This window comes from Rhipicephalus microplus, chromosome 1, assembly GCF_043290135.1.
Source record: "Rhipicephalus microplus isolate Deutch F79 chromosome 1, USDA_Rmic, whole genome shotgun sequence".
Classification (NCBI taxonomy): domain Eukaryota; kingdom Metazoa; phylum Arthropoda; class Arachnida; order Ixodida; family Ixodidae; genus Rhipicephalus; species Rhipicephalus microplus.
In genome coordinates this window covers 301,713,728-301,728,524 of record NC_134700.1, presented here as the reverse complement: position 1 = coordinate 301,728,524, position 14,797 = coordinate 301,713,728, and the positions used below count along the sequence as shown (strand labels likewise).

General features: G+C 43.9%; 1 protein-coding gene across 2 annotated transcripts in view; it reads left to right on the top strand.

Annotated features, from left to right (window-relative positions):
- IntS14 (integrator complex subunit 14) overlaps positions 1-14,455 on the top strand; it is a 36,394-nt gene extending 21,939 nt beyond the window's left edge. For both annotated transcript variants that reach the window (XM_037412231.2, XM_037412232.2), the window contains one exon: positions 13,513-14,455. In XM_037412231.2, coding sequence (XP_037268128.1) covers positions 13,513-14,262 — 750 coding nt within the window. In that variant the 3' untranslated portion in view covers positions 14,263-14,455. The remainder of the gene's footprint in view (positions 1-13,512) is intronic.
- Positions 14,456-14,797: the final 342 nt, after the last annotated feature.

Sequence of the window (14,797 nt, the reverse complement as noted above, 5' to 3'; positions counted from 1 at the left end):
GCAAAGTCCCACAAAGCTCCGGACATCTTTGGCGGATTGGGGTACTGGGAAATTCGTGACGGCACGAATTTTCTCAGGGTCCGGTCTCACACCAGAAGCATCGACAAGGTGGCCCAGCACGGTAATCTGTCGGCGGCCGAAGTGACACTTCGAGGAGTTCAACTGGAGGCCAGCTTTGCGGAAGACGTCGAGAATGGCCGACAGACGCTCAAGGTGGGTCTCAAACGTAGGTGCAAATACGAGGACGTCGTCTAGGTAACACAGGCATGTTGACCATTTGAACCCGTGTAGCAGAGAGTCCATCATACGTTCGAACGTGGCGGGGGCATTGCATAGGCCGAAGGGCATAACCTTGAATTGGTATAGGCCATCTGGAGTGATGAAGGCGGTCTTTTCTTGGTCTTTCTCGTCTACGGCAATCTGCCAATAACCAGAACGAAGGTCGATGGATGAAAAGTAGCGTGCGCCGTGGAGACAATCGAGGGCGTCATCAATACGTGGTAAAGGATACACGTCCTTTTTGGTGATTCGATTTAGATGCCGGTAATCGATGCAAAAACGCCATGTGTTGTCCTTCTTTTTAACCAGGACGACGGGTGATGCCCATGGGCTTGATGAGGGCTCAATAATGCCTTTAGTTAACATCTTATTCACTTCAGCTTGAATAATCTGGCGCTCCGACGCGGACACGCGATACGGTCGACGGTGAATGGGAGCAGCATCACCGGTGTTGATGCGGTGCTTTACAAGAGAAGTTTGGCCGAGTGGGCGGTCGTCAAGGTCGAAGATGTCACGGTAGGAAGCTAGAAGGCGTGCGAGAGCGGCTGATTGCGCTGGGGGAAGGTCAGGGTCGATCATGGGACGTATTGACATGTCGAGGCATGTGGCATCGAGTGGGCGACAAGGAAAATTGGGGCATGCGTCGGCTGCGAAAGTGGTGACGTGATCATCGGCTAAGGACCGCAACGTGGCAATTAGGATGCCTTCAGGGAGGACTTGCTTTGTGAAGCCGAAATTTATGACGGGTAGACGGGTCCGGTTGGAGGCTACAGTTACGATGCAGTGAGGGACGGTGACGTCACGTGCCAGTAGGACATCAGGAATCGGTGTGACGATGTAATTCCCATCCAATACGGGTGAGGTCGTGGCGAATTCGGTGAATGTGAGGGCTTTAGGCGGTAAGCGGAGGAAGTCTGTGGCAGAAAGGCCGTGTTGAGGTTCAGGGTGAATATCCGGCTGAAGAGGAAGGTCTAAGCAAAGAGTACCAGCGGAACAGTCGATCAGAGCAGAATGGTTCGACAGGAAGTCCATCCCTAAGATGAGGTCATGAGGACAGTTCTGGAGCACCGTGAATAGAACAGGGATGTAACGGTCGGCGATGCGTATGCGAGCCGTACACATGCCAATGACAGGAACAGTGCCGCCATCGGCCACACGTACAGCTTCGGTAGCAGGGGGCGTGAGTACTTTTCTTAAGCGGCGACAAAGATGAACGCTGATTATGGACACATGAGCGCCAGTATCGACTAGTGCCGACAGAGAAATACCGTCCACGTGTACATCGACAAGATTTTTGTTCGTATGAAGCGTCAATGGAGGGTTTGGTTCAGACAGGGATGATGCAGCACTACCTCCAGGGGCTGCACTGTCTAGTTTTCCGTCGGGTACGATGAAAAGTTAGGCGGCGAGTGATGGCGGCGTGGCTGGGGCGACGGGGAACGACGGCGTTGAGGGGACGGAGAACGAGCAGGAAGGCGGCTGTTAGACGTGTCGAAAGCAGGGGCGGTACGGCTGGACGAATACCGGCGAAGATCTTCATATGGGCTATAAGGTGCGAAAAACTGGCTCCTATGTGGCGGCGTCCAGGAGGCACGGCAGTAGCGGGAGACATGTCCAACGCGGTGGCACCGGAAGCAGATCGGTTTGTCGTCAGGAGTTCGCCATTCCGCCGGGTTGCGAGATCGTGGAGCAACAAATGGGTCACGTCGAGGTGCATTAATGGGAATTGGTCTGGAGGAGGGGCAAGAGATGGGGCAAGCATCAGGGAACCCGCGGTTGGCGAATTCTTGTCGTACGACCGCCTGAATAACGGAGATCGCGGGGGTTGTCGGTATCGTATGTTCGAAGGAAGTGGGCTGAAGCGGCGCTGGACTTGCTGCTTCAAGTTCCCGTCGAACGATACGCGTTACACTCTGCTCAAAGGGCGGTGTGACGGTAGAATCGGAGCAGGTGGACGTAGCCGCCGTGTTTGGCAACCGAGAAAAAGGAGGGCGCACCCGACGGCTTTTTGCTGTTTCGAAACGGCGGCATTCTTGAATTACACGGTCGATGGTCGAGACGTTAGTGTACACCAGCAAATTGAAGGCGTCGTCCGCGATCCCCTTCAAAACGTGTCCAACCTTTTCAGCCTCAGACATCGCCTCGTCCACTTTTCGGCAAAGAGCGAGAACTTCTTGGATGTATGACACATACGATTCAGTTGGCGACTGGACACGGGTAGCCAGCTCCTGTCGTGCAGCTGCGTGGCGACCGGTCGGGTCCCCAAAGATGTCACGTAGCTTCTCCTTGAACGTGTCCCAGCTGGTGAGTTCGGACTCATTTGTCTCGTACCAGACACGCGGGGTTCCGTCCAAGTAGAAGAGAACATTAGCGAGCATCATGGTAGGGTCCCAACGGTGAGTTTGACTGACCCGTTCATAAAGGCGAAGCCATTTGTCGACGTCGAGGCCAGGTTGCGCAGAAAATGTCCCGGGATCACGTGGTGTTTGGACGGCGACAAAGGTTGTCGGAGAAGCCGCAGATGATGAAGCGGACGCGTTGTCACTGGAAGCCATGGCGGGAAGCTGGAGGATGCGGCCACTGCGGAGCTGCGTGGTGAGGACGGGGATCGTTCCACCTCCACCAAATATGTTACGTGAGTAACGAGACAAAGTATTGCGAATATATTCGAAAAATATATTGGCAAGAGCGGTTGCAGCACTGGCCAGTCTGGCTCCGAGCTCGAGCAGCCAGCGAGCCTCATCTTCTTCGTCGGGCGCACACGCGCATTCGCACTATGGTTTGTGGCAGCCTACAGGTAGCAATATATATGTTAATGACTATGTAATCCTAAGTACATACATTTTTACGGTTGAGAATGTTAGAATTCTTTGTTTTCTTGATTTTCTCAAAATGTCAATTTTGTACACCCTGCATAAAAACTTCTGCAATACATCGGAAACTTTTACAGATAGCAGAATAACTTTTTTCCACCAAGAAGATATATTCAATTCAATTCAATTCTTTATTTGTAATCTGTGAAACATACAGAAATATCACGACTGGTTGGACCCATAGCCGAAGGCTAGTTGGGGGCCCAAAAAAATAAATAACTAAGGGTTCCATGTACAAAAAAGATATATCACACGCATACAGATAGTTATCGTGCATCCTTAATTTGCACGAGTGAAACAAAGGAAGAGCGAAAGTGTCGGTAAATGCATGATTGTTTTTAAAAGTTCTAATTTACAAAAATACAAGTAAACAAAGCAGATTGTTGCATTATTATGAAGGTTAAAATATGCATGGTTAATACCGAAAACAAAAACGTAATCATTGGGTGACAATAATATTTTTAAACGATTTTGCAAGTTTCTGGCAGACACACATGCATACATACACATACACACACACAAATGACATCATAATTGTTTTCATTGATAAACATTGTTCTGTGTAAGTAAGTATTTCTTGAGAACTGATGAAAAATTATTCGACTGTTTTATTTCTGCTGGTAGTTTATTCCAAATTTTTGGCTCTGAAAACTGCAGCAAACGTCCGTAAGTATTCTTCGTTGGAGGAAGATTGAAATCTCCATATGTTTGATTTCTGGTTACACGAGAGGATGTGCACAATAAAGAAACATGAAAAGGCAGGTTGTTTTTGACAACATTGAAAACACACGTGGAAATTTTTAATTCGTGTACCTTATCATAGGGCAAAATATCCATTTTCATAAACAAAGGCATACTCAGCTCATTGTAGCAAGATTGAGTGATTATTCTCAGGGCTAGTTTTTGAAGTTTACGAACAGGTTCAAGAAACTTTTCGTATGTCATACCCCATGATTCATTGCAGTGTGAGATGTGGCTGTGAATGAGTAAAAATATATAAAGTATGCAGAGTATTAGTATCAAGATGATGTCATGCTTGTGAAAGTGCATAGCATCCCTAGGAGAGCTTTGTACAAACTGCGTTTATTTGCTCTTGCCAGTGCAGATTTTTATCAAATATTATGCCAAGATATTTAAATGAGCTGGCTTCATCAAGTTGAAATTCATTTATTTGCAAATCTAGTGATATAGGAGGCATGATATTGTTGCATGATCGAAACGCTACATATTTAGTTTTTTTGACGTTTATAGTAAGTTTGTTCCTCACGAACCATTCACTTGCTTTATTTAACTCTTTGTTTGCTTTAGTTTGCAGATCTTGAACGTTGTCCGCTGTTATAACAATGCAAGTGTCATCGGCGTACATAATAACTTCACTAGTGTCTAAAACTTGTGGGATGTCATTAATATATAATGAAAATAAAAGTGGCCCTAGGACAGATCCTTGAGGGACTCCAGTGCGCATATACTTTGGTAATGACGTAATATTGTTCATTCTAGCTACCTACACTCGCTCATGAAGGTAGCTAGTGAGAAGATCTAATGGGCTACCGCGATAAACATAATGCTTTAGCTTATGTAAAAGTATGTTGTGATCAACCGTATCGAAGGCTTTTTTCAGGTCCAAAAATATGACACACACAAGTATATTACTTTGCAAAGATACATTAATTTTTTGAGGTAGCGTTAACACTGCTGATAAAGTAGAGTGATTTGGGCGGAAACCATGTTGCTGCGGGCACATAACCTGATATTTTTGAATGAATTTGTGGAACCGGCTGATCAGAATTTTTTCAAATATAATATTAATGGTACTGAGCAAGGATATTGGCCTGTAATTAGAAGGGTCATTGCGGTCTCCTTCTTTGTAGATAGGGACAACCTTAGCAATTTTCAGCTGAGATGGATATCTGGAGCAGCTGACGGAGTGATTGAATAAGTGGTATAATACTGTTCCTAATACATCTATATTTTCTTTGATCATACGAATAGGAATGCTGTCTAGTCCAGAAGCTTTAAAGGTAGACATTTTATTAATTGCTGATATCACGTCTTCAGGCTCAATGTTATACATAATGAAGGTGTTGGGCAGAGGGCTCTGCGATATAGAAATGTTGTCCGAGTCATTAAATTTTTTGGCCAGTGATGGACCAATACCTGCGAAATATGCGTTGAAATTTTCTACAACTTCTTCATCAATGGTTTTGGGAAGCACAGTTTGCTTACGTTGCTTACCTATAATTTCGTTTATGATTTCCCACAGTTTTCTCGTGTTGCCAGCGGTCTGTCTAATTAGTTGAGTATAATACTGTCTTTTGCGCGATTGAATCATAGCGACAGACTTATTCCACTGAGCTTTACATTACTGTAAGTAAATTGCTGGATTTATTTATTTATTTCGACATACTGCCAATCCCATCAGGGATATTAGCAGGAAGGGCGTGAACATAAAAATTGGAATAAGTGCACAATAAAGACATACATCGCGATAAAGTACAGAATGAAACTAACAGAATTGGATCATTTAACAATTCCAGATCAAAGAAGGCATAAAACATTAGTGTAAAGAAAAGTTGTTAGAAGAAAATAAATGCAGCGACTTGGTCGACACATTGGTTGACATATTGGCATATGCATCAAGAAACACAACAAGAAATACAGCAATACGAAACTACCCTACAATGTGGCGAAGTATTTCAAGGAAGGGCAAATTTATACACACTGAAAAACAGAAACATGATCAAGAATCAACAGAGCGATTTCTCTTCACCTGGATTAAGTACTAAAAATTGCTTAATGAAAAAATATGATGACATGATACTTTGCTCGTACAATGTTCACACGAACACTCATATTAAAATCAACCAGGTGATTCCGTTTGCATAATAACAAAGTTCATTTTCGACAAGGGTTAGAAATTTTGCTAATTCGGTAATGCTGGAGATACTCGGATCCAGTTTATTCCATTCATTAGTGGCTATCGGAAAGAATGAGTACTTAAAGCAGTTTGTGTTGAAGGAGTATTCGTTAAGTCTCATTGGGTGTTTTTGGCGTGTTGTTCTAGTTTGATCAAACGTAAGGTAGGCGGATACGTCAATGTTTAAATGACCATGGATTAATTCATGTATGAATTTTGCACGTGCTAACCTTGTTCTATTCATTGGAGTAAGTAATCCAGCTTTTTTAATTAGTTTAGTCGGAGAATCTGTATGTATGTACTTGTTGTAAATGAACCTCAAAGCTTTCCTTTGTATTCCTTCCAGTTTCGTGATTTGCTGTTTTGTGAATGGTGACCAAATAATATTACCGTATTCAAGTAATGATCGCACAAGGGAAGTGTATGCAAGCAGTTTTAGAGAAGGCGGGGCCTGGCGAAGCCGGTATCTGAGTGCAAACAAGCGGCGTAGTGCAGCTGAAGTAACGTAACTTATGTGTGCGTCCCATCTTAGATCTTCAGTTATAATAATTCCAAGATATTTATGCTGATTTACTCTAGTTATGGGAATGTCATTGATAGTGTAAAGAAAATTTGACCTAGTTTTTTTTCGACTTACTGATAAAATTGTACACTTGTTTGCATTAAGTGACATCTGCCATTTATGGCATCAGCAGGAAACATCTTGTAAAGCACTATTTAAAGCTACATGGTCCTCCGTTGAGTTTATTTCTCGATATAGCACGCAGTCATCCGCGAATAATTTGATTTTTTCCTTAATATTTGTAGGCAAATCATTAATAAAGAGAAGAAACAAAATTGGCGCCAGCACACAGCCCTGCGGAACTCCAGTTGTGACGGAGGTGGTAGCAGAGGTTTCATCGTTAAATTCCACATACTGTGTACGATCAGTAAGATATTTTTGATCCAGTTAAGAACAGTTGAATTTCCTAAGGTGGCCTCAAGTTTTTGAAGTAGTTTCTTGTGTGATACCTTGTCGAATGCTTTGGCAAAGTCGAGGAAGATTAGATCAGTTTGTTTTTGGTTGTCAATACTCTGGGATACCTCATGTGTTAATTCCACTAATTGTCTTTGTTACGGCACCATTTGTCGTGCCAGTATTTTTTGGCTTTGAGTGTTTGAAGTATCTTTTCAGTCATCCAAGGGCACATAGGTTTTTCATGGCGGCTTTTCTTTACCTTGCGATTACTTCTTTCTATAGCGTTTTGTAGGTATTTGATTGGTTTATCAGTTTCGATGTCTATGTTCTCATTCTGTATTTCATTGTATTTAATGCCACGAATTTCTTGGCGTAATATCTTGTAATCTATTTTGGTTACGATGTTACTTTTTGTTGTCATGGTGCCCGTAAGGGAATCTAAAACAGCAAATATAGGTAGGTGATCAAAGATTGGCTCTAAGTAAACTCCTCCGGTGACCCCGTGTCCAGATTTGTCAGTGCGGGGTCGGTTAAAGACGTTGATACCTCAGTTATACGCGTTGGTGTCGTAATTAAGTTATGGTAGTTGTAAGACTGCAACAAATAGCCATAATCACTGTCTGTCACGTTGTATGTGTTTATGTTCATGTCACCTAATATAATAACTGTTGTAATTTGGTGCCCCGACAAAACGCAGAAAATTGCTTCCAATTTATCAAGAAAGCCTGTGGTACTACTGCTTGGAGGGCGATAAATTACGCCAATAATGACTTCATACTCAAGGCGAATAAAAAGGGATTCAATGTCATTGCAACTATATGTGGCCGTTTCAATTGTGCGATAGGCTATGTTATCTTGGCTATGTTATTTTGGCAATAGGCTATGTTATATGCCTGGAGCACACAAAATAGGAAGCAGATTTTTATTTCTCTTGATACAAGTTTTTAAAATTAGTATTTTGTGTGACCACACAATGGTCACATTCATAGCTGTGAAGTTTAGTGTACTTTAAAGTAAAAAATAATGACCCAATCAAAAAAGTGCTTTCTATGTTGTGTAGCTTGTGCTTTCTAGTGTTGATCTCTATGCTATATAAATATATAGTAGGAAAAATAGATATTGTGATCCTAATTGAATAATGAACTAATGAAGCTTTAGAAAAAATAACTAAATATTCAGAATATGGAGAACAAACTGAGTAAGCCTGCCAACTTTTGTCTCATTTGGTTCAAAAATAAATGAGAGAGCCCTAAGACCCATGTCCTCCCTTAATGGCAATAAAACGCGCCTTCCCCGCCTGCTTTCATCTCCCCTATGAAAGAATCTCTCCCCCCCCCTTCTTTTTTTGTTACTTGACCTCAAAGTCGCTTGACAAGGCGTAGCCAGCTGAAGCCGATTGCTTTTCTAATGACGTCACATGTGACGTTTACTCTTAGGTCACGTAACCCCGAGCTGTTGAGGTGCAAATAGACTCTCCCGTTTAGAAACGCAGAGGTGAGGGCAACACGGGAGGGCAAGGTCGGCGAGGCAGAGAGGGGAGTTGCGGAGCAGGAAGCATGGGCGGGGAAAACCTGAGACAGTAAGAGTGCAGAAAACTAAACGCGAGGAATTTTTTTTAGCATTTTTTTTTCTTCGGAAGAGGCGATGACAGCTGCGATGCTTCGGGTTTTTAAAAACAAAATTTCGGTCTGTCTGTCCGTCTGTCTGTACATTTGTCTGTTTATTTGCCTTAACGATACCTCAAACGGCACCAAACGGCCAACCCCATCCGCAGCGCCCACCAATATTGCTCAAGATTTCGCGTTCATAGCTGTGCGATTGCCAATTAAAAAGCAAATGTTGCACACATCTGAGGTGCCACAACAATGCTTCGAGGTTTTGTATGTCTGCCTTTATACTAGAAGAGGCACACACAAGTAACTTTAGAGTTACTTGTGTGTGCGTTCATCGCGCTGCGCTGACAGTGCAAGGCGATGCTCAGAGAAGTGTTGCTTTGCTACGATGTCACGGTGGTGGCACCTGCCCATTGCTTTGCATTCTACACCTTGTGACCTCCGAGACTGGCGCGCATCTTTCTCCGTGGGCTGCATGCCTTTGTTTTTGAAGATAACTGCCAGATGGCGCTTGTGTTTAACGTGCCTCGATGCGCTCATTCGCCTTTGCTAGACGCTCAAGGCACTCCAGAATACCATTCACCAATTTTCTTGCGCAGTACATCAAATAAACGTTTTGTTCACTCTCTCCAGACACAAGCTCGTTTGTCAGTCGTGTTCATCTCTTTTTGGTGATTACTTTTCGCGTTCGCAAAGCAAGTCGGCGTTTTCGCTAAGCTTCAGCAACTAGAAGGCAAAAAGCAGGCTATTGTGACCAAAGAACTGAATCGCACCTCTGGAATGTTGATGAGCCGGAGGCCTTTGCGCTTCAAAATTTGTGGTGCACGCGTAAAAAAATAATAATAAAATCGCAGACTTGTAAAGCAAACGTGCATTTTTTGGTGTTCACTTGTGCATTTGTTTTTCTCGTGAAAAACGAGTTCAAGGACCCACTGTTATAAAGGTAAGTCGTTTTTGGTCGGTGAAAAATGAGTATTTATGGTTAATTTTTGAGCTTTCACTATAACGACCTTTCAAAATAATGAACAAGTTTCAGCAGCCCCCTGAAGTTCGCTGTACCGAGATATCACTGTATTGAGCTATTTTTTTATTATACAGTGGTACAAGACACCAAAAAAAGTGCTGACATCAGCACACAATCAAACAGAATGCAATCAAATGTAATCGTTGAATAAAACAGGTCACTGACCAATGTCAAACAAAAACAATGACGTTTCGGGACCCGTACGGATTCATTGTTCACAATGGAATGACGGATGAGCAACAGGTTCTTATGTAACGTTGAGCGCATGACGCAAAGTCCGGGAGTACACGTGGTTTAGTGTGCCAGATGATCTATTGATTGTGTTACTTGTCGTCTGAATGATTAGTGATTCGAGGTTCAGCCTGGTTGTAAAATTCTTCTCCATGGCCATGATGCGTGCGTTGTCCCAGCTTATCTCGTGGCCCGTCTTCTCGGCATGCTCTGCGAGTGCATTTGTCACTGTGTGGCCCTTGGCGACGTCATTCTTGTGTTGCATCAGACGTCTGCAGTAATTTCCACTCGTGCCAATGTACACTGATTCGCAATCGGCGCATGGTATCTTGTAGACCACACCAGGAAAGTGTTGCCGAGGGAGAGGATCCTTCACATTTAGCAACTCAGCCTTAAGCTTGCTTGCTAGGCTTCAACTCCTGTGACGATGACAAGCCACAAGAGTGTGCGGAGTTGGCCAATCCAAGTTTCGCAGAAGCCGCCGTGGCCATAGAACTCCTCCACAGGTATGTTGCACCTCAAAGCGACGCTGAGAGTAACGGAGCCTTTCTCCTTATTGAAGAGCGCGTGGTACTCTCTAGCGGACGTGAGAAGTGGCAGTCAAGCGTGCTCGATTTTTTTAAAGCTTGTTGAAATAAATTATTTGAACTCAACGCAGTCCTGTTTTTATTCATTTTCGGAGCTTTCTTCACTCTAGCATTTTCCCAATTATTACGTTTTTTTCCCGGTTCACTGAAAACGTATAAACAAGGTTCCACTGTAGTGAATTCTCTAGAGTACCTGTGTGATGATTTGATCAATGGTTATGTCACCCATAATAACAATTGAACCCACAGGGAAAAAATTATCACACAGCATCTAAAAAACCAAAGAAAATTTACGTCTTTTCTAAGAGCGGGCCTATACAGAACCACTGCGAGCACAACTTGTCAATGCGTAGAGCTAAGCACTCAACGTCATCATTTATAACGTAAAAGTGAGGCAACTCAAGTAAGCGTGTCCTCAAAGTTTGTAGCGACGCCCCCTTCCTTCTTATCACGGCGGCACAGCTGCTCAGAATGGTAGCCGGATATAAAAGGCACTTCATTTTCGTGAATCCAAGTTTTTTGGAACATTATCACGTCAATTGACACGGTATGAGAGTGAAGAAAATGGGTAATCACGTCAACTTGGTTGTTAATGCTTCTGATATTGATATGTAGAAGCGAAAAATGTTTTGCAAGAAGAGAGAATTCACAATTGAAGGCATCAGTTGTGTAATAGCTTGTACTATGTTCTAGCTCGGACATGATGAAATGAGGGCGAAAATGTTAAAAAGATGTTGTGCTAGAAAGTATGTTGACAGCCATTCAAAGCAGTATTAGCACATATCTGAATAATATCAGCTTGTGTAGTAATACGGACTACAGATGAGCCTTCATTCTTTCTAGCCAAATTTTTTCCGCTGTTCGTCCAGTTGAACTTCCTGTTGGCAGCTCTCTTTTTTTAAATTACGGCTGAAAGCAGTGCTTTATTAGCCTGTGTAAGACTCTTCTTTACGTAGATAGGCGTCATCGCCTCACTTCCAAGCACTGAACTGTCTTATCTTTTGTTTTTTGCATTTTGACAGGAATGCATTTCGTTTACTTCTACGCACAAATTGAGTGATCATGCTTTGTGCATTCTGCTTTGAGCTACGTACCCAGTGACACGTGTCGAGATCAGCTGCTTGTGTATTACTACACAAACACTTTTGCTGTGAGTGCACAAAAGGGAAAAGGAAACTAACAACACTAGGAGACTGTCAAACAAAAGGTCTCACCTGTAAGGCAAAATGAATTTATTTAATGTCCATCAAAGCACCGCTGCCGAACTGAGTTATAGACGAGCTGCTGTAGGTATATATCACAGACGGTTCCCTGGTGCCATTTGTGTCTGTCGACTCGGCGCAGATTTGTCACGCAGGTTCGCTAGTCACTTGGGCTGGTACCGTCCTTGATGTTTGGCAATGGCCACACAAAGCCCACATCCCATTGCAAGATGCTGCGGAAACCACACCAGTCGTCTTGCGACAGCTGTAAGGCAAAATGAATTTCTTTAATGTCCTTCAAAGCACCGCTGCAGAACTGAGCGATAGACAAGCTGCTCCAGGTATATATCACAGGCTGTTCCCTGGTGGCATTTGTGTTTGTTGACTCAGTGCAGATTTGTCACGCAGGTTCGCTAGTAGCTTGAGCTGGTACCGCATTTGATGTCTGGCAATGGCAACACAAAGCCCACATCCCATTGCAAGATGCTGCGGAAAATACACCTGTCGTCTTGCAACAGCTGTAAGGCAAAATGAATTTCTGTACCGTGTGCGTGCTGCGAAACACTGCTTCTGAACTCTACCAAGCTGTCTTTGCTTCTGCAGGGCTATGAGGTTATGGTATCAAAAAACAGAATTGTAAAAGTGATACAAATAAAAGAAGGTGAAAATATTTAAAAAGCAGCAGTTCAAACACCTCTTACATAATTGACAAATGCTTGAACGCGAAGTGTTCAAGTGTGAGGTGTTCCGGCTGCAACACATGGCCAACCCACCAACTCTGTCCGGTCACTTGGTGCTTCGAGCACCTGGTCCTGAAGATATGACCCTGTCCACTGCTTTTTCTGCCCCGTTCTTTTTTCGAGCAGCCACGGACTGGAACGGCCTCCCCCGGGACATCGCCAACCTCGCCTCATCATCTGCCTTTTAAGACCGTATTATTGATCATCTTCAATGCTAAAACAACCTTTACTGTTTATTGTTAACATAAATAAAACCCCACCCCTTATGTAATGCCCCTCCTAGAATGGGGGGGCCTTTAAGGTAATAAACTGAACTGAACATATAGTTCCAGTATTAAAAACACAAATATAAAAACAACATTAGAACAGCGAAGTGATAATGGTGTATGACAGTGAATCTTCAATGTGTCAATAATAAGGTAAAAGTTAGTAAATATGACAGGCCTAAACTCGGAAGAACTATTTCAGACTATTTACCAATGCATTATGATTAGTAATGCCAGTCATGAGAGACGCGGCATCGTGTTATTGAGGCAGAAAAGCGTGCGCTAGCTGATGTTAAGTTAGTAAATCTGACATGCCCAAACTCGGAAGAAATATTTCAGACTATTTACTAATGCATTATGATTAGTAATGCCAGTCATAAGAGACGCGGCATTGTGTTATTGAGGCAGCAAAGTGTGCGCTAGCTGATGTGAATAAGTCCTGGAATAACAATTAGCATATAGGTTTATTGAATTCATTTTTTACCGTGCATGTATCAGGTGTGCCTGATATTTCCTGGCAGTGGTGCTTCCTGGTATTTTTTTGAGCTTGTCTGAGCTGTGGAAAGATACTAACTGGATGTTATTGTAGCAAATTACTTCACTTGCATAATGCCAAAGGAGCAGCATTGAGCAGCATATGGGATCCAGAAACTGCAATTTCTGTTGTAAAAACTGTCATTCAGCCGTCTCCGCAATCTCGTACCAGTGCCACTGGCACATACGATGTTTACATGTTGTAGATACTTGTACTACCTGGCGGCTATCTACTATTATTGTCCAGTGTGCTTGTAGATATATGAGTGTACATTTGTGGCTTTTCAGGTTTGTGGCTTTCTTGGGCTGCAACACGTGGCCAACCCACCAACTCTGTCCCGTCACTTGGTGCTTCCAGCACCTGGTCCTGAAGATATGACCCGGTCCACAGAGCCCAAGGAAGGACGCACCATTGAAGAAGAGGAGGACAACGATGAAGGCAAGCAACCATCGTTCTGTGTCTTGCTGCACGGGAGCCTCAAGGTTGAAGGCATGGTGGCCCTCTGCCAGATCGGACCGGACTGGTACGGCATGCTCTACTCCTGGGCTGACAGCAAGAAGAAGTCCAATCTCATGCTGTCTACCTTTGAGCCAGGGATTGAGGCAGTGCCGTGGCTTGGAAAGTTGGACCACCTGGGACCACAAGCACTGGCACCGTCGGGCAACGAGACACTTCCCGTGAAATCAAATGAAAAGCACAGCTACTCGCACAACTCAGTCGTATGGATCCGCCAGTCTGACCTGCAGGCAGACATCCAGAAGATCCTTCGGCACGCCAGAAAGCTGCCAGAGAAGACGCCAAACTTTTACAAGGAACTGAACCGACTGCGGCGCGCTGCACTCTCGCTCGGATTCCACGAGCTTCTGGAAGGCATGGCCACCATTCTTGAGCGAGAGTGCACACTGCTGCCGGGCTCGGCTCATCCGGATGCTGCCTTGCAGTTGAGCCATGCGTCATCATTTTTGAGGGGCCCCAGCTGCAAGGATTACACCGCTGCATTGACACCGCTGCGAACCAAGTTTTCATCTCAAGACTGACGATTGGAAGAGCACTTTCAATCACAGCTGAAACCACTATCCATCTGTTACCTCTCTCAGCAAAACTGGCACGAGCCATTTGCTTCAGCGTTGATTGGAAGTATATGTTTGTGACACAGGTACAATATCTAGTACAGCACAGTTCGTGTGAAATGGATGCAAATAAATAAAGCATTGTTTATAGAAATCGCCACTTTAATGTGTTCTGTACCATATATATAAGCACCTTAAACATGCCGTAACAACACATTTGAAGACAAATTTCAGTGTTCGTGTGTGAAACCAGTAAGTCTGGTGTTCTCCCGCTGTCTGCCACTGTGTGGGCTAAATTTTCTAGTTGCTAAAGCCGTAACAATATGGAGGTGGCGCACAAACTATGTCCTCAAGTGTTGAAGATTGGGCGAGTTGGTTCGTCATACTTGAACTGGCATGGCGCATTATGGTAAAGAAGAAATGGCCAAGCAGATGGATAGAAGAGGACAGAGCACTGGCTTCCAACTAAATTTCATTTGCCAATCGCATCAAATATGTACAC